General features: G+C 44.6%; 1 protein-coding gene across 1 annotated transcript; it reads left to right on the top strand.

Moving 5' to 3' along the window:
• The first annotated feature begins 956 nt into the window (after positions 1 to 956).
• LOC144132516 (uncharacterized) lies at positions 957 to 24,928 on the top strand. Its single transcript, XM_077664983.1, has 4 exons — positions 957 to 1,072; positions 4,412 to 5,956; positions 11,951 to 12,009; positions 24,754 to 24,928. Exons 2-4 carry the CDS (start codon positions 4,573 to 4,575, stop codon positions 24,787 to 24,789), a joined length of 1,479 nt encoding a protein of 492 aa, XP_077521109.1. The 5' UTR covers positions 957 to 1,072; positions 4,412 to 4,572; the 3' UTR covers positions 24,790 to 24,928.
• The last annotated feature ends 398 nt before the right edge of the window (positions 24,929 to 25,326 follow it).

Below are 25,326 nucleotides of genomic sequence, written 5' to 3'. Positions count from 1 at the left end.
TAGTTGGCATTCTCAGCAGAAATTGCTATTTATTTCCTGCCAAAATTAAACAGCTTTTATATAAATCCTTGCTCCATTCCGTGCTCAGCTGCTGCATACTGGTGTGGGGAAACACCAGTGCACAAAATTTAAACAAGCTGATCTTTCTAGTAAAAAAAAGCTGTTAAGGCAAAAGAAAATGTTCCATTCAACCCGCATACTAAACCTCTGTTCTACAAATGCAAAATAGTGAAAGCCGATAACATATACAAGTACAAACTAATAAAAATTTACACTAGAGCGATACAGGGCAAGTTAGATACACTGCTCTCACTCGCTAATCTCCGCAAACAAGAATACGTATACCCTCACTGCCATAAACTGCCCTGGAAAGGTCCTGTCACGCACACAAGTTATGGCTGCCAATGCATTGAATACACGCTTCCCCACACACTCAGTGACTTCGCGAAGCAAGATATAGACATTTTGGCGCTTAACAAAGCTGACACAATGCCGTTGTTTGTTAATGACCATTAGTGTAGTTAGAGACTACTCTTCATACTTTCTTTTTCACTGTGATTTCTTTTTTTTCCCTTGTAAAATGAACAAAATATTGAACTGTTACAGTGCTGTCATTGTTCCCAGGATGGTTGGAGCTTTGTCAAGCTGCTATTGTGCAGCTTTTTCTCCTACCTCCTTTTTCGCCATGTATACATTATTTTGGTGAAAATAAATTGAATTAAATTGAAAATTGAATTGAAAATACTAGAAGATGGCAGTTGGTACCACTAAGGTGCTGTGCACTGACCTTTGCTGCATTAGCAAACCTTTAAGTTATATTGCTGGTACTCTACATTGATGTATGGTGTGCTTTGTACGGGAGCTAATTCTAAGATTTTCATGCAGGCACGTATTATAAATTGCACTGGCACTGCTGATCTGAAGCTCGATGGGAAAGATGTACACGATCATTCTGTCCTCAGCCATGGGGACATTGTTGAAATTAGTTATCGGAAGTTCCGCTTTGACTACGGGGAAAAGCGGAAGAAAGAAAATAGTTCTAAAGTTGCTGCTGCTTCTCATCAGCCAAAAGGTAAGGTACTTTACTTGACTGTGCAGAATTATACTTACTGCTTTATACAGACAGCATGCAAAAGTTTAATGGAAATGAAATTCTAGAGGCCTGTTTACTCTGTAATGTCTGTGCACATTAAAGAACCCCAGGTGGTCGAAATTTTCAGAGCCGTTCACTGCGGCGTCCCTCACGGCCTGAGTTGCTTTGGGACGTTAAACTCCATAAACCTTTACTACCTCAGTTATTTCATTTTATGCTATCATTACCATAGCATGCAATAATGACATTGATTAGTAATGGATGTTGAACTGTTAGAGTCAGGTTTGTTAGCTGCCCCTCTCACAGCTTTTATAACTGCCAGTGTAGACAGCAGGAGCTCTGCCCTCTGCCGTTGATAATGTGGTAGGTCTGAAAGGGCTAGTAGAATTGTAGCAGTCAAGTGAGTGGAGGAGAATGGATCCTGGGTGTTTGGGTGCTTCAGGTCACTTTAGTCTAAGGTTGCAGGTTTCCCATGAAGCCGGGACTGGTGGAAAATTCATATGTTGGGTGTGTGCAGAAAGTGTTCATTTGATGGAGTGTTGAGCACCTGGATATTCTTGCTAAAGTATTTCAGCGTCTTAAATTTTTGGGAGAGGAGCGCTCTTCAGTGATTTTACACTAGCATGATATGGCGGACAGTTTTCACTATGCATTTTAAGGCCGTTTAGTCTGCCATATAATTGTTGTTGGATATTGTGGTTATGCAGCACACAATTATTGTTTGAACAAAGATTTTGTGGCAGTACAGTAGTGATTTCTATTAGAGATGGGTCGCTCAGGAGTGAGCCGGATCTTCTGAGCCGCTCTTTTAAAAGAGCGGGTGAGCCGTGGCTCAGTAAAAGTGAGCGGCGGTTCTTTTGGAGATCCGGCTCACTGATCCATAGGACCGTAGTCCCGCGTAGTGATCCGTGCCGAACGGCGAACTGTCTGTTCTGTCAGAGCTGGGTCGCTGGGTCTTCTGCCGGGTGCGATTTGCGCGCCATCTGTTAGCAGTGCGAGAAAGCTGGTTTGCCGTTCAGTTAGCCATGTCGAACCGTCCGTCAGAGCTGCTGGGTGCGATTTGCGCGCCATCTATTAGCAGTGCGAGAAAGCTGGTTGAGTGAATGGGTCGCCCGCTCGCTGAACGAGAGATCCGGATCTCCAAAGGAGCCAATCGGCTCACTGAGCCGAAGACCCGGCTCTTCAAAAGATCCGGATCTTTTGAAGAGCCGGGTCTTTGGATCAGTGAGCCGTTTGGCTCCTTTGGAGATCCGGATCTTTTGAAGAGCCGGGTCTTTGGCTCAGTGAGCCATTTGGCTCTTTTGGTGAACTGCTTCTCTCGTGCAGTGAGCCGTGTGGCTGTTTTGGAGAGGCGCTTCTCTCGTTCAGTGAGCCATGCGGCTCTTTTGGAGATCCGCTTCTCTCTCGTTCAGTGAGCCGTTCGAAGAACCGTTCAATCAGAGCCGGGTCTTCTGGCAGAGAGCGTATTTCTAGGCGAGTTGGTTGAGATACATTCCGAGCAAAAGAGCGCTCGCAGAGCTTGTCCTCGCTTTGTGTTGTCCTGCGGTGTTGTGTCTTCCTTGTTGTCGTCCGTTGTCTGCGAGCGCTGTTTCGCTCAGAATGTGTCTTCTGGCAAATCATTGGCAAAGGATGGCGCCGTTCGTTGAAAGCTGTTGTTCGAGCGATGTCTCACGACTCCCACCGATCGTGCATCGTGAGCTGGTGCAACATTTCGAAGGTATTAGTAAAAATACCTATAACACGGTTATTCTACTAATGCACATATCGTTTTTTTTAAAGCCAAATAACTGAACTCTATAGCAGAGGTTACAGTGTAACCTGCTAGTTATTTGGCTTTCATGAAAACAAAACGATATATGCATCAGTAAAATAGCCGTGTAGTAAATTCAGGCATGGTCTCTTCCTTTTCTTAAGAGAGGAACAAGGCCTCTCCAGGCAGTGTTTGAAGATGGGGACGATTGTCGAATGCAGATGATGAAGAGAGGAAATATATCTACATAAAGGTACATAAATGTACAAAGGCAAACTGAGTTACAGAAACAGATCTCACACAGACGGCCGAACTAACTGTAACTAAAAAAAGGTAATTCTCACACAGAGAACATACACTACAAGACCTTACTTATCGACCCACGTGTTAAAGCCTAGGTATATTTGCAGAATTACAAGCCACTGCACGGAGCCTCTAGCTAAACTAGGCAATACCGACTTGTGATTTGTAATGCATTTGCTTGCGTTTTTGTAAGTTTTATAAACAAAGAAGTTAGAGCGGCCGTATTTCGAGGCCCGTCCTAAGTTTCGATAACCAATGAAGGTAGCCACGTCACGGGGGAGAGGGGGTTAGAGTGAGAGAATGAGGCGGGGTAGCAAGGGAGAGAAAAAAATAAAGAGCTAGAGACGCGCTTGAAGGAGCCGGTAGAATGCGGAAGGAAAAGAAAAAAAAAGTGATGGTCCCTGTGCCGCACTTGTGGAGAGAGGGAGTGGAAAGGAAAGAACCACGGCTCACTCGTTCTTTAAAGGAGTTGCTCAAAAGACCCGGCTCTTTCCTGAGCGACCCAAGTGAGCGGGCGAGCCATTCAAATGATCCGGCTCACTTCAGTGAGCGGAGCCGTTCTGAGCCGCTCACTGAAGTGAGCTGTTTTGCCCATCTCTAATTTCTATTGCTGTGGGATGTCTTTTCTGCTGAAGGACGAATCCCAACATTAGAATGTAACAACTGTATTCGATTAGCGATGGCAGTGGACGAGCATACCAATGTTACGCACGTCTCGGTAGCGGAAGGAAGAAAGGCGCTCTTCCCAGCCGGGCAGCCTGTTTTTGTAGCCACCGTCAGTGATGCATGCCTCAGGTGACTCAGCATGTGGCCGTGTTACACTGGGCCAGATAATAACAAGGCGGACGCTGCACGAAACTATGTGCAGAGTGTATCGCCACATTGCTAATGGTCTCTCATGTCATGACTGCCAATTAAGCACCAGTTCAATTCAGGGTACAGCCTCTGAAGGGATTGGGTAGATGCAAAATATTTTTTTAGAAGTAATGATTTCTGTGCAGTCAGTGTTTGTTTCTGGCAGAGTTTATAAAGAATTTAAAACATTGTTATTTGGTGTGTAAGGCAACTTTATAGGTTACACACACCTTGTGCACTTGCTTGTAATTGCTGATGAAGGACCAAGCTCTTGGTCCTTTTTGTCACTGCTTGTTGCATCTAAGATGAGCTGCTTGATATCTTTAGACAACAAGTTATTTTGTTAAGAAAAAAGAATGGTTGGCTACTAGCAAGCATGTATCATGCATCTGCGAAAACTTTTTTTTTAGCCGCAGGGGATGCTACACCTACTTCTAACAACAAAAGCAAAAAGGCAAGTACAGAGCAAGCAGGTGCAGTTGCTTGTGAGGAAGGGGATGATGAGGAAGAAGGTGTACCACTGCAATCTGCACGAGACATATCACAATCTTGTCAGGAGTCATTGGAACACATGAGCGTCGTGGCAGAATCTCCCAAGGTGACTGTCAGTAAGCAAACCTTCCAATATTCAAGCCAAATATTGGAAATCAGTCGAGAAAGTGCGCCGGAGAAGGCCACTTTGCCTACCAGGAGTGGAAGGTCAAGCCAGACGTCTTCAAATGAGGGGAAACTAAAAGTCCAAGAGAAAGAGAAGGAAGCCACAGTAGGCTCAAATCAAAAGCCTTCTTCAAAGCCTTCAAAAGCCAAGAGGACACCAGCATCAAAAAGGCCGACTGCTGCAGACGTCACCACAGAACTAGAGAAAGCTGGCATGTCAGCATCAAAGAATCTGGCTTTTGACAACACAGATGTTACAGCGGCAGCATTTGGCAGGGCCACAAGAGCTGCCAGGCCCAAGTACGTGGAAACTGACAAAAGAACTGACGTGAAGATGCCAAGACAAGAAGCAAAACGCACAGTGAGCCCCTTGATGACTTTAGAAGCTGAACAAAGGCCGGCTTCAAACAAGGAGCTTGGGGAAACGCCAAAACAGGAAGCAGCAGACACTAAGAAGTCTTCGAGAAAAATTCTGCAGGCAAAGACAGCACGGTCTACGAGGAAAATGAATGAAGGGGAAGAGGTCCCTGAGCTAGGAACTGCAGGTGTGTCCCCATCAAAATGCTCATCTGCAACCAACGTACATGTCTTAGATGAACCTGCCAGACTTACAAGAGGTTGCCGTACTCGGGGTTCAAGAAAGGACATTGTAGAGGCCCCAAAAGAAAAGAAAGTAGACCAGCCACAAAGTACAAAAGCAACCAGAGCAGAGCATACTCAGGGTTCAAGGAAAGTTTGCAAAGAAGGTGAAACACTGCAAGATGTTACTGGCAGTAGCCTGGTAATGGCCAGTACTACTCAAAGGAAGGATGTGACATTTGACAAGCATCTGCAAGGGGAGGCATCCCCAACTAAAGAGGTCTCTGTCACAAGGAACACCCGTGCCAAGCGCAAGGTTGATTTGAAGGAAGAGTCCATAGCAGAAAAGCATACTACTGCTGAAGACTTAATTGGTACTGTTGCTGAAAAAAGCGGCGGCCACCAGCAGCGTGTTGCTTCGGGCGAGTATGCACCACAGGAGAATGATGTACAATGTTCAAACAGCGCGAAACAGGTCATTAATCCAAAAATCACCAGGGATAAAGAAGTGGTTGATGATGCCCCTGCTTCCCCAAATGTTGAGGTGGCTACTGTGGAACCAGCAAGTGCCGGAGGCAAAGCATTAGCGACAACCATGGAACCGAAAAGAAGCAAGCGGACGATGGCTGCTGTGAAAGTTGATGTGGCCCAGACAGCAAATGAGGCTACTCCAAGAAAGACCCGGGGAAGACGTGCCGAAGCACTCAAGACTGCCCTTGGTAAGCATACTGTTGAAGCCTATTCTTTTATGTGCTCATCTTATTGGGGTTAGTCCTTGTGGAACAGTTCTTTGTTTTGCAGACCCGTAGGCAGATTTTGCTAGTGCTTTTTGCTTTTCAGTTCCAAGAATGCACATGCAAGTACTTGTGTGCTAGTGCTAAAATTGTTCCAAGTGTGCTATTCATGTTAATATCATGCATGATGTAATGCTGTGCATGTTTATACCTGATGATTCTTATTTTACAGGTTTATAATAAAAAAGTGACACTGATAGTCACATAGATGCTGCTTTCAGTGAGTGTATGTTGGGTTCGGAAGACTCTGGGTAACAAGGTAGTGGTCATGGTTATGGGACTAATTAGCCAAAATTTCCTAATTACTGTTGTGTCTGCATTTCATTTATTGCACAACTAAGAACATGGTACAATACTGACACACAACATGGAAGCCATGCCGCCGGCACAACACACACAGCGTCGATACGCACGCATGCAGCTTGTGTCCACAGTTGCCAACACACGCACGGTACGCCGCTGCTTTTGGCACACAACGCTTCCTCCCTTGTAATTTTTTACAAGTCCAGTTTCGATGGTGGGCGACCTGTGACAGGATCAGGGAGGCTCACGGGAACTGCTACCCGAGGAGTATTAAGTTTGTCTTCTGGTGCACTCACACATGGATCACGTTGAGGTGATGCAGATTTGTTTTCATCTGGAACACAAGCAGGTGATGTCTCGTTGTCCGGGGAGGTTTGCATACTGGGTAGGAATTCAGGTTCCGGATCCAGATGGCGTTTGTCGTCGGTGTAACCCTTGCGCAGTTGATCAGTGTGACATCTCCAGGTTGTTCCTCCAACTTCCACTTCATATGATAGAGGCCCTGTTCTGGTTGTGATTGTTCCGGGCACCCATTTACTCGTACCCCTATAGGAGCGCACAGAAACTTCTTCCCCCTCAGAAAAGGAGCGCTGAGGCTTACTTGGTTGAGATGACCCTTGTTTCTCATACGTACATCCACTGGGTTGTGGGCGTAATAGTGCCAGTCGAGTGCGTAGCTCACGCTTGAGATAAAGGTTTGCTGGTGTCTCACCAGTAGCACAGTGGTGTGTCGTACGGTATACCAAAAGGAAGTTTGTCAACTTCTCGATGATGGATCCCTCTACTTTCATGGCCTTCATACTGTGCTTGAAGGACTGCACGAACCTTTCTGCAAGACCGTTCGTAGCCGGGTGACATGGCGCGCTAAATGTGTGTCGCACACCATTCTGCATGAGAAAGGTTCGAAGCTCTTCCAATGTGAATTGAGGACCATTGTCCGTGACAATGCATTCTGGAATGCCGTGAGATGCAAACATAATGCGCAGTGCATCCACGGTGTGCTCTGCCGTAGTTGAACTCGTCACAAGTATTTCAGGCCATTTTGAGAATGAGTCAACAGCAATAAGAAACATTTTGCCCAGGAATGGCCCTGCAAAGTCTAAATGAACTTGGCGCCATGGTCAACTCGGCATTACCCACGGGTGCAGAGAGACCTTTGGTGGCATGTTGCTCTCGCTGGAGCACCGTGCACATTTCTTAGTGATGGCTTCGATATCGGTGTCAACAAATGGCCACCACACAAACGAACGTGTAAGCGCTTTCATTTTCACAGTGCCTTGATGTCCAGAGTGCAGGTCGTTGAGGACTGCTTCTCGCAATAGAGCTGGAATGACAGTTCTTATGCTCCAAACAATGATGCCGTGGTGTAAAGAGAGTTCCTCTCTACGCCTGTAGAATGGAAGGATTTCGTTGTCTTGTTTGCACGAGTCCCACCCGTTCACAACATGGTTGCGGACTCTCGATAGCAGACGGTCACGCTCTGTGGCTTGTCTGACTTGACGAGCTGTTACAGGTAGTTGCTCCATTTGATTCAGGTAGAAAAGTTCAGATTCATCTGGTTTGTCTTCAGGACTGTCTGGAAGAGGAAGGCGTGACAATGTATCTGCATTGGCATTATCCGATGACTTGCGGTACTGTATCTCGTAGTCGAGCCCAGCTAGAAACAAGGCATAACGTTGAATGCGTGCTGCTTGCATCGCAGGAACACTGCTGGTTGGGCCAAAGATATGTGTCAGAGGCTGATGATCTGTGATCAGCTTGAAGTGTCTTCCATACAGGTATGCATAGAAGTTTTCTATACCCCAGACAATGGCTAGTGCTTCTTTATCTATCTGAGAGTACTGCTTTTCCGAAGCCTTCAAGGTTCGAGATGCAAATGCGATGGGTCTTTCACTCCCATTAGGCATTTTGTGCGAAAGGACTGCTCCGAGTCTGTGGGGGCCAGCATCACATGCTAGACGTACTTCCAGGTTCGGGTTGTAGTACACAAGGACAGTTTCTGAGGCTATAATCTTCTTTGCTCGCTGAAATGCCACCTCACATTCTTTTGTCCACTTCCATGGTGATGATTTCTCCAGAAGTGCATGCAGTGGTCTGAGAAGATTAGCACTGTCTGGAATAAACTTCCCGTAATAGTTCACAGGGCCAAGGAATGACCTCAACTCAGACGTGGACTTGGGTGTAGGGGCACGTATCACTGCCTTGATCTTGTCCTCTGTCTTGTGTAACCCAGTTCCATCGAGCTTGTAACCACAGTATGTTACAGAGTCTTCAAAGAACGAACATTTCTGGAGGTTAGCTCTGAGCCCATACTCTTGCAGTCTTCTGAGCACTAGCTCTAGGTTCTTGAGATGAGAATCTTCTGACTCACCAGTGACAAGAATGTCACCTTGAGTAGCATGGCACATTGGGATTCCCTGCAGGATTTGATCTATTGTTCTCTGCCACACATCTGGCGCAGGAGAGATGCCAAAAATCATTCTGTTGTACTGATACAGCCCTTTTTCTGTGTTGATGGTCAAAGCGGCTTGGACTCATCGTCTACTTCCATTTGTAGGTAGGCTTGTCTCAGATCTATCTTTGAAAACTTCTGTCCTCCTGCTAACTTTGCACAGATGTCCTCAATGCGGGGTAAGGGATACTGGTCCACCACCAAGTGAGGGTTGATTGTGGTTTTGAAGTCTCCACGTATGCGGACAGTTCCATTTGCTTTCACTACAGGCACTATGGGCGTGGCCCAATCACTGTGATTCACTTTTGTCAGGATGCCGACTGCTTCCAACCGTTCAAGCTCAGTGTTCACTTTCTCCTTCAAGGCATAGGGCACTTGTCGTGGCCTGCAGAACTTCGGTTGCACACCACTTTGAAGACGCAGTTTCAGTTTGATGTGCTTGAGTTTTCCAATGCTATCATCAAATGCTATCATCAAAGACGTCCCTGTGTTCTGAGAGGATCTTGTTCAGTTGATATGCACGTGGCCCCAGTTGGTTGTCAATCCTCAATACACTGCTCAGCTCGAGAAGGTTGAAACGATTAATCCAGTCTCTTCCAAAGAGCGGAGGTCCTGGAGTGTTGACTACAAAGAACTGCACGCGTTGCATTGACTTCCCAAACGTGACATTGGCTGTTGCCACACAGTTAGGGCTGAAGGCTTGACCAGTCAGCGTCTTGAACCGTACTGAAGTTCTCTCCAGAGGCAGATGAGAGAGATGCGCTTCGTACGTGATTCTTGGCACAAGAGAATACTTGGATCCAGTGTCCATCTCCATTTCCAATGTGTGTCCTTCAATCTGTGGCTCCAGCCAGATCGGACTGCTTTTGTTCCCATCGTCGACATGTGCCAGAAGTTCAAATGCATCACTGTCTTGTTCAATGGCATGCACTTAACTGTTTGAAGCCTGCCTATTCTTGTAAGTAAGGCTTGACCAGCGTGGTGCTCTATTGGCGCCACTTGACTTGCTTTTACACGCGGTACTTATGTGGCCAACTTTATTGCACTTGTGGCAAACACTTGTGAGAAACTTGCATTTCGACGGTGGATGCCCCTTGCGGTCACACCTGTAACATTGTCGTGCTTCCTTCTCGACATGAGCCACGGAAGCCGGCACTTCTTCCCTGCTTTTGAATTCGGCGATTTCCTTCACGGCAAGTTCATGTGCTACTGCTTCGTCAAGGGCGTGCTCTAGCGTAACCTTTTTTGCGGTTAGCAATCTCTGCTGGACTTGCACGTAGCGAAGACCGCACACAAATTTATCCCGCAGTGCCTGGTCCAGAAATGACCCAAAATTGCGGTTCTGTGAAAGCCGCCGCAGTTCTGCCATATATTCGTTAGCAGACTCACCTTCTCTATGAAGTCTCTTGTAGAACCGATGTCGCTCAGACGTTTCAAGAGGCACAGGTGAAAAGTAGTCTCCCAGGTACTTTTTAATGTCTGCGTATGTTTTCTCTGAGGGTTTGTTCGGCGTGGTCAGCTTGCGAAGGATAGCGTAAGTTTACGCTCCCATGCTTGTAATTATAGCCGCTACCTTCTTCTCTTCTGGTAAGCTGTTGAGCGCGAAGTATTCGTCCGCCCTTTCTATATACAACGACCAGTCTTCAACAGTGTCATTGAAACTGTCGAGTTTACCGATTAGCGCTGCTTGAGCTGCCATTGTTCTGCCCAGCGTAGGGCTTGCAGAGTTAGGCCTGACACTTCGTGTTTGTCAATGCTCTTCTTGCGGCTGCCAGTTACTGTTGCTTGATATGGTGATCTTCAGGCCGTTCTTGGAGCGTTCTTGATCCTGTCCTCGTCGCCATTTGTTGTGTCTGCACTTCATTTATTGCACAACTAAGAACATGGTACAATACTGACACACAACATGGAAGCCATGCTACCGGCACAACACACACAGCGTCAATACGCACGCATGCAGCTTGTGTCCACAGTTGCCAACACACGCACCGTACACCGCTGCTTTTGGCACACAACAATTACCCTTTTAATTGTCTTAATACAGCATGGTGAAATTGCAGCCTTGAAGGCTGTTGATTCGAGGCAAATCTAATTTACAGAACTCACGGAAGTGCAAAACCCTGTATGTCAGTCAGTTTATTGTTTCCTCCCTCCCTTTTTTTTCCCTAAAGCTATGGTTCGCTGTAACCTCTCTTCCTCCGTTTTTTGTTTAATGAAATAAACACTACTACTTACTATTCGAATTGGATTTACAGACAAAATGTTGGTACAGGATTCTCTGCTATTAAGTTATTTTTATTCTTTTACATCTTTATTTGAGAGTGACAGCATAAGGTGGCATTGTGTCAGCCTCTCTTGGCATTAAACTTGTCTGTTACTGTGGGAATTCTACAAAAATTCAGACTATTTGATCATCGAGAGTAAATGTAAGTATGAAATGCCCTTCAGCAAATGCATACTGTAATTTAGGATTTAAAACTTCTAGTGAGCTGTGTGGCAGTCCTGGTGCGACCATGATCCGTGACAACATAAACTGACAGTCACGTGCTTCCTGGCGACTGAACTGTGCAATGTACATATAGTGAGTGTAAGGAAGTGGGTTGTTCGGACTAGGGGTGGAGAAGGGTGAAGGGAGAAGTCTTGACAAGGGGACAAAGGTGACAAAGGTGTGTGTCCTTCTCTTTTCTGGCTAGCTTCTCCCTGATCTCGGTGACCTCACCACAATGTGTCACGGCCGGAATCAAATAGGCACGCGGTCTGCTTCGCACCGACCATGTGCGCAGCAGTTTTGCAGCAGACGACAGCGCTCATGCTGCTTCAATATGGCCTCGCTGCCAGGGGGAGAGGCTCAGAGCCGACTACTTCTAATTACAATTTCTAGCTGAAATGCGCGCATAGAGTCCTACTTCTTTTTCAGTAATGCATAACGTCATGGCTAGTACCTGCAATGTAAAACCACAATTTGTGGGTAGACCATGTCATGACACTTTTTAGCGTACTCCGAGAAAATTTGGTGAATTTGTTAGACACCCTAGGGTGATTACTAGAATGGTACAAAGGAATGTCATGCAGCTAGCTACACCATGCAAATATGTATGAGTGCACGTGAGACTGAAATAGGAATAGCTACGTCTGATCCACTCATTTGTGTCTTTCTCATGCAGAGTGGGCAGATGACAAACCCGGTGCCTCTCGAAGGACAGCAAAAGATCGCTCCGAGGAGGTGAGAAAACAGAATTGCAGACATTTCTGAAGACATGCTTGCAAGTTTGAAATACGGTATTGTTGTCCTTATGGACAGAACAGAGTAATGCAGCATCACGTTGTAATGTTTTGCCAAACGCATTCAAGCATGGTTATACACAGGACTGGCTGAGTGCCTGCTGCTCATGAGCAGCGACAGGTGTGTCCCCACCTGGACATCGCACATGCACAGCAGGCACCCACCTTGTCTGGCATACATAGCTTGGATGGGACGTCACTTCAGCAGGCTTGCTGTTACGGCAGCCATGTTTCTGAAACACTCAGCTTTTGTGCACACTTCAGGACCCGGATAAATGAATGTGTTCTGTGCTGCGACCAGGCCCTTTTCGTTTTTCATTTGAAAATTCCTCCACTTTCGAGCGAGCAGCTGGTTGGATTGGCATGTGTTCAGTGCGAGGAAAAGTTTTGACAGTGCAACGAGCCCTCATGATGCGCTAGAGTTGGCCTGCGCCTGGATTTTGCATGGCGACATTGTTAGCTGCTTTGTGTTTTCTGTCTATTTTGGGACCATCAAATTGGTGTACTAATCGCTTTCATCGCATATTTATTTGTGCATGGGTAAAGAGCTTGTCACGAAAACAAGCCCTTCTTGGAGAGGTCAGCACACTTTTTCCTTGAGCTTTTCTGTCTGGTTGAATTTAGTTCGAGGCATCAATGCAGCATTCCCTGCCCATTTCCTTTTACTTTCTGGGTGTGAAAGCTCAGTTTATAGAAACATTGATTTCTCCACAGGAATATGGATGGTGGCAGCTATGGTGGAACAGTGCATAGCTAAATCGTTGTTTCCACCACATCAGTCTCAGCATGCTGTTTCTGGGCCTCAGCTTGCATTTTACGCTGCATCGTTTTTCACTGGGTGCTGATGGCATGTGGAATCTTCAAGCTTGGTGCTTTACTCAAGGAGGAGAAGCTGTCAGGATTTGTCTTCTCGAATTACTTGGGGGGAGGGGGGGTCTTCATTACAATGCCAACAGTAGCATTACACAGTGATGTTTTCTGTTTTGTTATCAGCATGCCATCAGCAGTCAAAATTGTGGGTTTACTTGTCATGAATTGCATGCCACAGAGTTGACATGCTTATTGCATGCTGCACGCAAGCTTCATTGTTTTTGCTGAAGGCATTAGCTCGCATTCTCACATCAGTCCTCTGTGATCTGTGAGAAGCTTGTGTCCTTTAGCATTTTAGAGGGAAAGCTGGGATACTCCGAACAAGTTCTTATGAGAGAACAGACGTTTCGGTGCCAACTCAGCATGATCTTCAGGTTTGACTTGGTGGCAGCAAGAAACACGCTTTTTCTAATCACTGCCACTATGGGTTGTTGCCGTGCAAGTCACTATAGGTCACAATGAAATTGCGGGGCTCTTTCCGTGTGAGTCACATGAGTTGGGCCATACAGTAAGTTGTTGCAAAGGCCATGTGCATACACTGATGGAAGAGAGCCTTGAGCGCAGTTTACATTTCCGGGTATGTTTTGGATGTGCCAGGATTCTATGATCTGATGCTTGAAGGGATCTGGCTTGGTGTCTACAAGTCAATGCGGTATTCCAAGTCCTTAGAATGCTCCACAATTGCACTGTGCCCTCGTTTGAAATTCTACACATCGTGTGTGCTTGCAAAGCTTTTGTAGCAAATTCTTTGTCTCACCGATGTAGCTGGCAGAATAGTCAGCACTATTGCTGCTGAAGCAATGAAGTATTGCACCCAAAGCCATGCTGAACGACAGCCTTGCAAACTGAGCAGGCGGTTCATAAACATGGCGGACCCATATCATGGGATTCCTTTCACTGATCGCAGTGCAACCTGTATATGCATCTACATGAATACTTTTCCGCTATGGTAAAATTATCCACACATCATCGACTCTGCAATCGCTAGTCGCGCTGTATGCACAAGGAGTAATGAGCATGGGCACGCGGCCCGCACATCACTGATGTCGCGATCGCCAGCCGTGCTGTACACATCGTGAGCAGTGAGCTGTGGTCATGCGACCGTAAATAATTGCTGTCAGCTGAAAACAGATCTCTGTGAGTACATTTTCCATGCTGCTTCATACTGATTTTGTTCATTTTGTATGATACAAAACTTCGGATGATATGATTTTTCTTGAGACCCCATAGGATTTGCTTCACCTAGAATGAGCTGTATGCTCAAACAGCGTAAGATCTAATACAAAGCTTCCAGTTGCAACTTGAGTTAGCCATGATTCAGCGGTAGAAATGTCAGCCAGCACATACATAGACGTCTATAAAAACCTTTGGGGAGTCCACGCCAGTTCTCATGAGAACGGGTACGTGCTACTCTGAATGTGCGGGCCAGCTCCAAATAAAGACGTGTCTTTTGTGGCATCCGTGTTACTCCATGAAACAGTGAGACAAGCTCGGTGCAATGCGTTCTCACAGGAGAGGATGCCAAAGCCGGGCAGGGGTTGCACTGCTCTCCTCCATACCACTGAGGAGAGTTTGTTCAGTGCAATACTTTTAGAGGCCTTGCTTGAGAAAGTGCAGATGCTTCCCACTGTACTTTTGGGGGTAGCTTAATCGTCGTCCACGTTTTCTGCCTCAGTGTATCACAGAATCATGCTGCGCTCAATCTTTGGATTACGGAGTACTGTAATTGGCAGTCAAGTTTTTTTCTGTAGTTGGCTTGTCTCTTTTTGCTTGTTATTTGTGCTCTGTGTTTTGCATCTGGGAATTTGAGTACAGTGAAAGCTTATTGATCTGAACTTCATGGGACTAAAAATGTTCCAATTATCTAATAAGCACCCAAAAAGTGTCAAGAACTGCTGCATCAACATATATTTATTTGTCAAAAGACTGGGCAATAGTTGCCGAATTCTAAGATAAAAATGGTGCAGTAGTGAGTGTTTTTTATGTTTCTATTAATGCTTTATTGCCTGTATATTAAAATCGTAGGGGCCCCTCACATCCTTCACGGTGTAGCACAGTGAAGTTCTACCGCATCACACCCATCATAAGCAGCGCTGCTGCGTGTGAGGAGGCTTCACTGTGTGAACACCAAGTTGTACACAATAAACATGCAGTTTTGGCACATTGGAAGAACGGAACCACACAGGTGCAAGTGAAAGAAACTGTGCTGAAGTGGTGAGAGAAAAAAGAAGTAACAGTGTAAACCGGGCTACGCCTAGAATACCCCAATGAGGGAATGCATGCGTGCTGAACCGTGTTCGTTGCCATAAAGAAAGAATGGTTTTTGAGAAAGTTTACTTTTAATTATGCGTGCGTTTTGTCCTGTTGGCCAGTAGGGCGAGTATTGACATGACAGCCGATGTAGGTTTTGTAATTCATGCTGGCCTTATGTCTCTTGTTTAAGATCTCACCTCTTGTTTCAGACGGCGATTAGCAGCGGCACTTGTGGAAGGTTCCACCGATGTCAACGCCATTGTGTCAGATCATAGCTGTACATTTAGCGAGTGAAATTTTCAAGGGGTGTGTCAGAATGTTCAATCCATGTGGCTGCTTCAAGAGGGTTCACCAGTGCGAGCTCCCACAGAGAATAATACATGAGCACTTTCAGAAACTCTAGCGCGTCCAAATTTGTCAAAATTTTTATGCGGCTTGCAGTAGCATTTTCATTTTTGATAAGGGGAGGAAATGTTGTGGACAGATTGTCGATTAAATCTTTCTCTTTTTTTTTCAAAAGAGTGGTAAACATCCAGAAAAATCTTGCTTTTAAGCATGTCGCTGTTGATTGTTGCGTACTGAAAAAAAAAATTAGTGTCAAAATTTGGTTTGCAACATTTCATCTTTTTTTTTCTTTCTGTATTGTTAAGGTGCAATTTTCCTACAATATTGAGCCTGTGTGTGCATTTGCTATGTTCTCAAAGTGTTGTGTATACATTCTGGATAAGGTAAAAATATGCACCAAGTTTGACTCTTGCGATGTGGCTCCACCTGGCACCGGGATATTTTCATAATACTATACTCTAACACCAACCTCTTCACCTGCTTCACTGTGTTCATGCACGTGAGATTTTTCGGATACAGGCTTGAATGAACTTGGCCGCATACTCTCCCTCCCTCCCCCTTTTTTTTTAGTTCCTTGGGCTGTATTGGTACATCCTTTTTTTTTCTTTTTTGTGAGTCAAAGAGCATGTGGGACCCAAGGCTAATCAGTGCTGGTGGCATTCGTTTATTGTACGCGGGTGCACAGTCTGCAAAGAAAGCTGCTTGCCCACTGTCTAATTTTGATAATCACGTTTCACGCATTTTGTGCGGTTATGAAATGACAGTAGAGACTTTTAGAATAGGGGGACCCTATCAGTTAGGGGAAAGGGGAATAGAGGGGTGCCAGTGCGCATGCTCAGAACAATGACTTGAGGGGTGTTCGTGTCCTGCACTGGTCCCCCACTATTTTCCTATCCCCCTTCCGATAGGGTCCCCCTATTCTAAAAGTCTCATTTAAAAAAAACACGCGGAAGCGACTCTGTCAATATGGCGAGTGTATAAAAAGCAAGTAAAATATGCTTGGTGAGGTGGAGCTATGACGAAGACAACTGGCGTTCACTTAACCTTCCTTTAAAACTGGAGGAAGGAGGAAAATTCCACTTCTGAAGGCATATGGCCCACAGGGATGAGAGAAACGGACTCAGAGGGGGCACGCGGACAGAAGCTTGGATAACATTCTTGGCGAGCAGACAAGCAAGCATGTCCACCGCGCCGCATAAGAAGCACTAGAACCAAAATGGAATGCTTGCACACTTAGTATAGCAGTAAGACTTAACAGCCTAAAAGCCATGTTAGCATTTGAAGATGCACCATCATGAACACACCTCAAGTGGCACACTACGAAGCTGAATCACGTTAAGAGAGTGCGTCATCATCGTCATCAGCCTGATTACAGCCACTGCAGGGCAAAGGCCTCTGCCTTCTCTCTCCAATTAACCCGGTCCTTTGCCAGTTGCGCCCACACTATGCCTGCGAACTTCTTAACCTCATCCGCCCACCTAACCTTCTGCCGCCCCCTGCTATGCTTGCCTTCTCTTGGAGTCCACTCCGTTACCCTTAAGGACCAGCGGTTGTCTTGCCTTCGCATCACATGCCCTGCCCAAGCCCATTTCTTCCTCTTGATTTCAACTAGGATGTCATTAACCCGCGTTTGTTCGCACTCTGCCCAATTCCGGTCTCGTAACGTTACACCTATCATTTTTCTTTCGATGGCTCGCTGCGTAGTCCTTAACTTAAGCTGAACCCTTTTCATTAGCCTCCACGTTTCTGCCTCATAGGTCAGCACCGGAAAGATACAGCTGTTGTACACTTTTCCCTTGAGGGATATTGATAAACTGCTATTCATGTTTAGTAAGGCATGTTGCCAGGCTAGTTGGTTTAGCATTTTTTGATGCTTGGAAAAAATTCACTTTGGCTTTGTCTCCTTGTCTCTTTTGTCTGTGTGAATTTATTTGCGCCAGGGTGAATTTTTTCCAAGCTTCAAAAAATGCTATTCATGATCTGAGAGAACCTGCCGTATATGGTCCACCCCAACCTTATCCTTCTAATTATTTCCCTCTCATGATCCAGATCAGCTGTCACTACCTGCCCTAAGTAGATGTATTCCTTTACCACTTCCGGCACCTCGCTTCCAATTGTGAACTGCTGTTCTCTTGCTAGGCTGTTGAACATTACTTTGGTTTTCTGCATGTTAATTTTTAGACCCACCGTTTTGCTCTGCCTGTCTAAATCGTTGATCATGCTTTGGCAATGTCATAAGTGGATCGCAGATTATTTAGGTATTCTCCATTAACTCTTATCCCCAACTGTTCACAATTCAGGCCTTGGAATGCCTCCTGTAAACAGGTGGTGAATATCATTGGCGATATCGCATCTCCTTGCCTGACGCCCTTCCTTATTGGAATTTTATTGCTGACTTTATGGAGGACTGTGGTAGCTGTGTAGTCGCTACAGATATCTTCCGGAATTTCACATAAGGCTTGTCTACACCCTGATTCCGCAATGCCTGCATGACAGCTGAGGTTTGCACTGAGTCGAATGCTTTCTCGTAATCAATAAAGGCTATATATAGGGGTTGGTTATATTCTGCGAATTTCTCTATCACGTGATTGATGGTGTGAATATGATCTAGTGCTGAATATCCTTTACGAAAACCTGACTGATCATTTGGTTGATTAATTTCTAAGGTTGCCTTGACTCTATTAGTGATTACCTTAGTAAATACCTTGCAGGCAATGGACAATAAGCTGATCGGTCTGTAATTTTTCTAGTCCTTGGCGTCTCCTTTCTTATGAATTAAGGTAATATTTGTGTTCTTCCAAGCTTCTGGTATGGCCGAGGTCATAAGGCATTGCGTGTACAGGGCGGCTAGTTTTTCTAGCACAATTTCCCCTCCGTCCTTCAGGAGATCAGCTGTCACCTGATCTTCACCAGCTGCTTTTCCCCTTTGCATTGCTCCTGAGGCTTTCTTTACTTCCTTTTTCGTTACTGGCGGGTTGACTAATTGATGTGCGCTACTGTCTCTCTCATTAATGCTCTGATTACGTTCACTACTGTATAGATTTGTGTAGAACTCTTCGGCTACTTTAACTGTCTTATCCATATTGCTAATGACATTGCCCCCCTTGTCTCTTAACGTATACATCTGATATTTACCAATGCCTAGTTTCTTCCACGCCACTTTCAGGTTACCTCCATTCTTTAGAGCATGCTCGATCCTCTCCATATTGAACTTCTTTATGTTGGCTACCTTGCACTTATTTATTAACTTCGATATCTCTACTAGTTCTATCCTGTCTGTAGGGTTAGACGCCCTCATGCTTTGGCATTTCTGAATTAGATCTTTCGTCTCCTGAGATAGCTTACCGGTATCCTGTCGAACCGTCCTACTGCCTACTTCTACTGCACACTCCGTAATGATAGCTGTCAGATTATCGTTCATTGTATGGACATTAAGATCGTCGTCTTCAGTTAAGGCTGAATATCTATTCTGCAGCGATATCCTGAATTCTTTTATTTTCCCTCTTATTGCTAATTCATTAATGGACTTCTTCTTCACTAGCTTCTTTTGTTCCCTCAAGTCTAAGCTAATTCGAGACCTAATTTCACATTTGCAGAAAGATGCGTGCACCAGGGGGTGCAGGCAGAATGCCCAATGGGCAAACCCTTTCCACTTATTTGCTGAAAGCGGCCGCCGTGTTTTGCCACAAGAAGGGTTTGAGGCTATTTGCCATGTGCTCCCATGTTCTTGCTCATGTTGCTCATGAGAGTACGTGCACATTGGCACAAAAGCCTGAACTTTTGATTTCCTAGGAGTCGCTTGATCCAGCCGCAGGATTTTATCCCACGATATTTCTTTCCAGCTCACTCACACTCACACACTTGCTGAATATGCATTCGAGTACATGCTGTGGTTTCCCTAAACATTGCAAAGAATCTCATACTGAGGCGATTCTCTTATAACTTGAAACCAAGCCTTCGTGCCAAATGCGTACTCCACCAAGAGCTTTGCTTTTCTTTCTTTAAACCAAATGCTCCTGACACCATCAATTATTGTAAAGTAGTGGCCTAACAACAAAATAAGAGTGTGTTTGCTTACATATTGAGAGGGCATGTCACATGGCAAGGCAAGGCAAACACAAGGTGTGCATGTTTTGAACACGTCATTTTATCTTGTCGAGCACCTATTTCGCATAATTTGTGATTGTCACTCAGCTGAAACGAGGCAACGTGCTAGCATTACCCATCTTATACTTCTCGTTTCATGCAAACATCTACTACTCAACATCTTGAAGCAGAAATCATGCACTATATTGTTTGTAAAGGACAGGCATTTCAAAAACCTTTGATGGACATGTAACAGATGTCAGCTTAAAAAACCTGGTGTATTTTAAAAAAGTATCTTAGTTGTGGTATTAACATGCTAAAACAGTTCTCATAGAAATGTGCCTCAAAAGCACTCAAAGGACAACTCCATCCAATTATTTTTCTGAGCAGAAACTGATTCTTTGGCTATCTTAATGTTCGTCGGGCAGCAGAAGACTCATTTGTCACCAAGAAAATCGCTTTTAAAAATCTTCTTGCTAGAACTTTCAAACTCGTGATGTTCTTGCTAAAAAGGACAGGTTTGGTGAACAGGGCAACACTGCGTGGATCTTTGTGCATTACATGGTAGTACCATGCAAGCCTTTCCTGCATTTAAGTGGGGATGTAGCTTTGAAATCTGAAAAAAAAAGTTTGCTTTTTTTTATTAATGTATCCGCTCATATGCCTCTCTCTTTGCTGTTTCAAAGTTCAATTGCTCAGTTCAAGTGGGAAGCACTAAAAAAAATGTTTCGTGATCAACCAATACGTCACTGCTTATCTTTACCATGTTTGTTTTGTTACACTCACAGAACTCTACTGTATGCGGTGGTGGTAACATTGACTTTCCATTTCGATGGATTGCAGATTTTTGGTGTGACATCTTGTTTGCAGTTTAGACATGTCTATGCCAACTGCTTTGTACAAGAAAAAAACAAAAAACGTGTTGTGCAAAAAAAAATCAGATTGTCATCACACGCTGCATGCATTCAGAAATGCAGTGAATGTTGAACCTGTATTCTACCCATTTTGTCCAATCTGCAGGTGTTCCACAAGATGTAGAAGGGGCGAAAAAAATTTGTAGAAAAAATTTCTTCAAATATATTGCTGAAATTTTGTGCACTTAAGTTTAAAGCAATGCTAGCTTGCAAAATAAATTTCATCAAAATCCATGGTGTTGAAAGCCACGTCCCTCATAAATATTTAGCACTATTAGGCCAATCCTTAGAGCTTTCCTCTGGATTTCAGGTATTTTTGTGCTCGTCCTATGTGCTTCTTCACTCTTGTTCCATCCTTTTTGCGGTTATTTATAGTTCTCATAAGGTCGTACCAACTATCACCTCACCGCACTCTTCTAGATTCCAAAAGATGATTTTTTTCCCTAAAACATCATGTTGACGTCTAAGATGAGTCGCAGTGGTTTTGTGTGAAATAAAAAATATTGAAGAAATGCTGCAATTAGACTTGTGTACGGCACACATGAAAAAAGCCATTACAGCCGTGCTGCAAATGCTCCAGCACTTCACAGAGTCAGCGTAGTCATGAGGTGTTTAGCTTTTCTTTGCATAAAGTGGCCTCGCACAGAAGGTGTGAGGCAATCGAACAGGCAGAAACAACGTTGGGCTAGCTTTGATGAGCGCTGTTATCGAGGGGAACCGTGAGAGTACGGGCAAGGTTTTCCTCAATTCCTTTCATCCTTGGCACTGAGGTGGACACATTACCTTTCGCTCGAGAAACAAACTGGGCATATTATGTGTGGTGGGTGAGTGCTTGCAGTGCTGTGCTTCAGTAGCGCAAATCAGTATCTTATTTTTGAAAGGTTGTGAGGTATATGCAAAGTTGAGGGGATGTCAACCTGAGCCTTTTATTTTTAAGAGCCAATGCAGACCATTCAACTTAAGCGACACTGAGAACAACTGCATCAATTATTTTTGTTAGTAAATTTGATTCTCTGGCTTTTTTGGGCGTGCTGACACTTGTCTACACCAGAGAGCCCATTTATGGCTGCGAAAAAGAAATTAAAACTTTTCCCACCTCTTGCTTCAAAGTTGGGACGCCCACACCGAGAGGAGGCCTGGTCGCCACCACTGTTCTGAAATGAATGGCAATGTAGAGGTAGTTCTGGGAGCCACGCTGAAAACTCGGCGGCAATGCACACAGTTTACCTGCAAAATCAGCTGGTATTGGCAACAGCTGGGTTTCATTTCTTCGTTTTTTCTATATATCATCATCATCAGTCTGACTGCGTCCACTGCAGGGCAAAGGCCTCTTTCTAGGGTCTCCAATTAACCCTGTCCTTTGCTAGCTGCAGCCACCATACCTGCAAACTTCTTAAAGCCCACCGAACTTCCTGCCGTCTTCTGCTACGCTCGCCTTCTCTTGGAATTCACTTCGTCACCCATAAAGACCAGCAGTTATCTTGCCTTCGCATTACATGCCCAGCCCAAGCCCATTTCTTGCTCTTTTTTTTCAATTAGGATGTTGTTAACTCACGTTCGTTCCCTCACCCAGTCTACCCGCTTCAAGTCTCTTAACATTACACCTATAATTTTTCTTTCCATAGCTTGCTCTGTTGTCTTTAACTTAAACTGAACCCTTTTCTTTAACCTCCCAAGTTTCTGCACCATAGGCGAGCACTGGTAATATACAGCTGTTGTATACTTTTCTCTTGAGGGATATTGGTAAACTGCCATTCATGATCTGAGAGAACCTGCCATATATGCTCCGCCCCATTCTTATTTTTCCAGTTATTTCCCTCTCATAATCTGGATCAGCGGTCACTACCTGCCCTAAGTTGACGTATTCTCTTAGCACTTTCAATGCCTCGCTACCTACAGTAACTGCTGTTTCCTTGTGGGACTGTTCAACAGTCGCTTGACTTTCGGACCCCCGCCTGTATACCGAATTTATGTACTTATCCAGTATATACCCTAGAAAATTCAATAAATTCAAATTAAAAAGAAATTAGACCCACCTTTCTGCTATGCCTGTCTAAATCTCTGATCATGCAGTTCATCCCCTGAGTGACTTAGCATGGCAATGTCATCAGCGAATCACAGATAACAAAGGTATTCATTAACTCTTATCCCCAGTTGTTCCCAATCCAGGTCTCTTGAATACCTCCTGAAACAGGCGGTGAATAGCATTGTAGAGATCGTGTCTCCCCACCTGACACCCTTCCTTATTGGAATTTTATTGCTGACTTTATGGAGCACTATGGTAGCTATGTAGTTGTTATAGGTATCTTCAGTATTTTCACATATGGCTCTTCTACTCCCTGATTATGAATGCCTGCATTACTGCTGACGTTTCTTCTGAGTAAAATGCTTTCTCATAATCAATGAAGGGTATATATAGGGGTTGGTTAAATTCTGCACATTTCTCTATCAACTGATTGATAGTGTGAGTATGGTCTATTGTGGAATATCCTTTACGAAAACCTGCCTGACCATTTGTCTAAGGTTGTCCTGACTCGATTAGCTATTACCTTAGTAAATGCCTTGTAGGCAGTGGAGAGTAAGCTGATCGGTCTGTAGTTTTTCAGGTCCTTGACTTCTCCTTTCTTATGAATTAAGATAATGTTAGCGTTCTTCCAAGCTTCTGGTACACTTGAGGTCATAAGACATTGCGTGCACAGGATGGCTAGATTTTCTCCGTCCTTCAACAGATTTGATGTTACCCAATCCTCACCAGCCACTTTCCCTCTTTACATTGTTCCCTAAGGCTTTCGTTACTTCCTCTTTCGTTACTTGCGGGATGACCCATTGCTGTGCACTACTGTCTCTCTAACTTTCTGAGTACATTGGCTACTATATATATATATATAGATTTTTGTAAAACTCTTTGGCTACTTCAACTGTCTTATCCATATTGCTACATTGCCCTCTTTCTCTCTTAGCACATTTATCTGGTTTTTATCTATGCTTAGCTTCCTCTTCACCACATTTAGGCTACCTCCGTTCTTTAGAACATGCTCGATTCTCTCCATATTGAATTTCCTTATTTTGGCTTACCCCCTTGTGCTTATTTATTAACTTCGATAGCTCTGCTAGTTCTATTCTCTCTGTAGGGTTAGACGCCCTCATGCTTTGGCATTTTTAGATTTTTCGTCTCCTGAGATAGCTTGCCGGTATCTTGTCGAACCGTCCTACCGCCTCTTCTACTGCGCACTCCATGATGATAGCTGTCAGATTATCGTCCATAGTATGAACATTAAGATCGTCTTCCTCAGTTAAGGCTGAGTATCTTTCTGCAGCAGTATCCTGAATTCGTCTATTTTCCTCATACCACTAACTCATTAAAGGACTTCCTCACTAGTTTCTTTCATTTCCTCTTCAAATCTAGTCTAATTTGAGGCCTTACCATTCTGTAGTCGCTCCAGCACACCTTTCCAAGGGCCTCCACATTCTGCACGATGCCAGGGTGAGTGCATAGTATAAGGTCTTTTTCATTTTTAGTCTTACCATTGGGGCTCTTCCATGTCCAATGCCTGTTTTCTCATTTGCGGAAGAAGGTATTCATGATTCGTAAATTATTTCTATCTGCAAACTCAACTAACTCTTTTTTGCTATTCCTACAGCCTATCCCAGAGTCGCCTACTGCCTGGCTGCCAGCCTGCTTCTTGCCTATGTTCGCATTGAAATCAGTACAGTTGATTGTGATTTTACTTTGTTTATTGCCAATTCCACGTCTTCATAGAAGCTTTCAACGATATAGCAGCCCGTTTTTGATGAGAGTGGCCTCTTTGTCGTGTGTGAATGATGCAGTCTTGTCGATTCATGTCAGTTTCGGTTGTTGGTATGAGTAAAGTCAAGTAAATTAAAAATGCTGAATGGTAGTTTACTTGATCTTTTGAAATCTTAAGCCTGATGGGATCTGCAATTTTTTTTTCAAAAGATTATCTCCAGTTACCATAGACTTGATCATGAGTGGCAGACTAGCACACTTGTATGCACTGCTGCTCTGGCCAGTTTAGGTTTTGAAACAAATGTAATCAAGACATGTCAGAGTATCAAGAGCAAAGCTGTGGATGCCATAATGTGTGTCACAATTTTGCCCATTTGTAAAAATTTTTGAGCTAGCTCAGCCCAAGAAATGTTTTTTGTCAGATTTGTGAATTCCCTTTTTTTATCACTCAATATTTATTTTTTTGCAGGAGCCACCCCCAAAGAGGACCCGCAAGATGGTGTAATTGGAAGTGGTCTCTGCGGTTACTTCTGCATACATTTCTGACATTATTCCAGTTTTGAGTTTATAGCTTTACAGGTTGGCAGCTACCATCCCGTTTCTTTTGCAATAAATGTGCTGACTTAAGTATGCTTCATGCAAAGTTGCAACAAGCGCTTCCTTGTGGTCATTTGTGCTTCAATATTGTTTTCTATGGCAAGCACCAGCTGCCGCCTTGCACTAGCAAGCAGCCAGTGAATATCAGTGCAAGCCTGGGGCTAGACCCTAACCACCATATTCACGAGCCGGCCTTACCTTTAGCTTTCTTTAACTCGAAAGGAGACTTCCGTAAAGGTTACAGAAATTAAAAGATAAGGGAGAAATCAGCTGCAGAAAGACTGGCTCCACGCAGCCAGTGCCAGCGCGTCGTGAGACGAGGCAGCGCAGCCGGCAAGCGTCATGTTTGTTTGTAAACAAAGGTGGCGCTGCGGTCGGCAGCGACGCTGCCTTCGAAACCAAATGGTGTATGCGAATATTTCAAAGCGAGCGCGTCGCTTGTGGC

This window comes from Amblyomma americanum, chromosome 1 (genome assembly GCF_052857255.1).
Source record: "Amblyomma americanum isolate KBUSLIRL-KWMA chromosome 1, ASM5285725v1, whole genome shotgun sequence".
In the NCBI taxonomy this organism is placed as follows: Eukaryota; Metazoa; Arthropoda; class Arachnida; order Ixodida; family Ixodidae; genus Amblyomma; species Amblyomma americanum.
This window is presented reverse-complemented; position numbering and strand designations above follow the sequence as displayed.

Bases quoted from the DNA above. Each gene is read 5' to 3' on its own strand.
- LOC144132516 (XM_077664983.1), top strand. From the start codon at position 4,573: ATGAGCGTCGTGGCAGAATCTCCCAAGGTGACTGTCAGTAAGCAAACC. The intron at 5,957-11,950 runs GTAAGCATACTG...TTTCTCATGCAG, and splicing joins AGCACTCAAGACTGCCCTTG to AGTGGGCAGATGACAAACCC. The intron at 12,010-24,753 runs GTGAGAAAACAG...ATTTTTTTGCAG, and splicing joins CAAAAGATCGCTCCGAGGAG to GAGCCACCCCCAAAGAGGAC.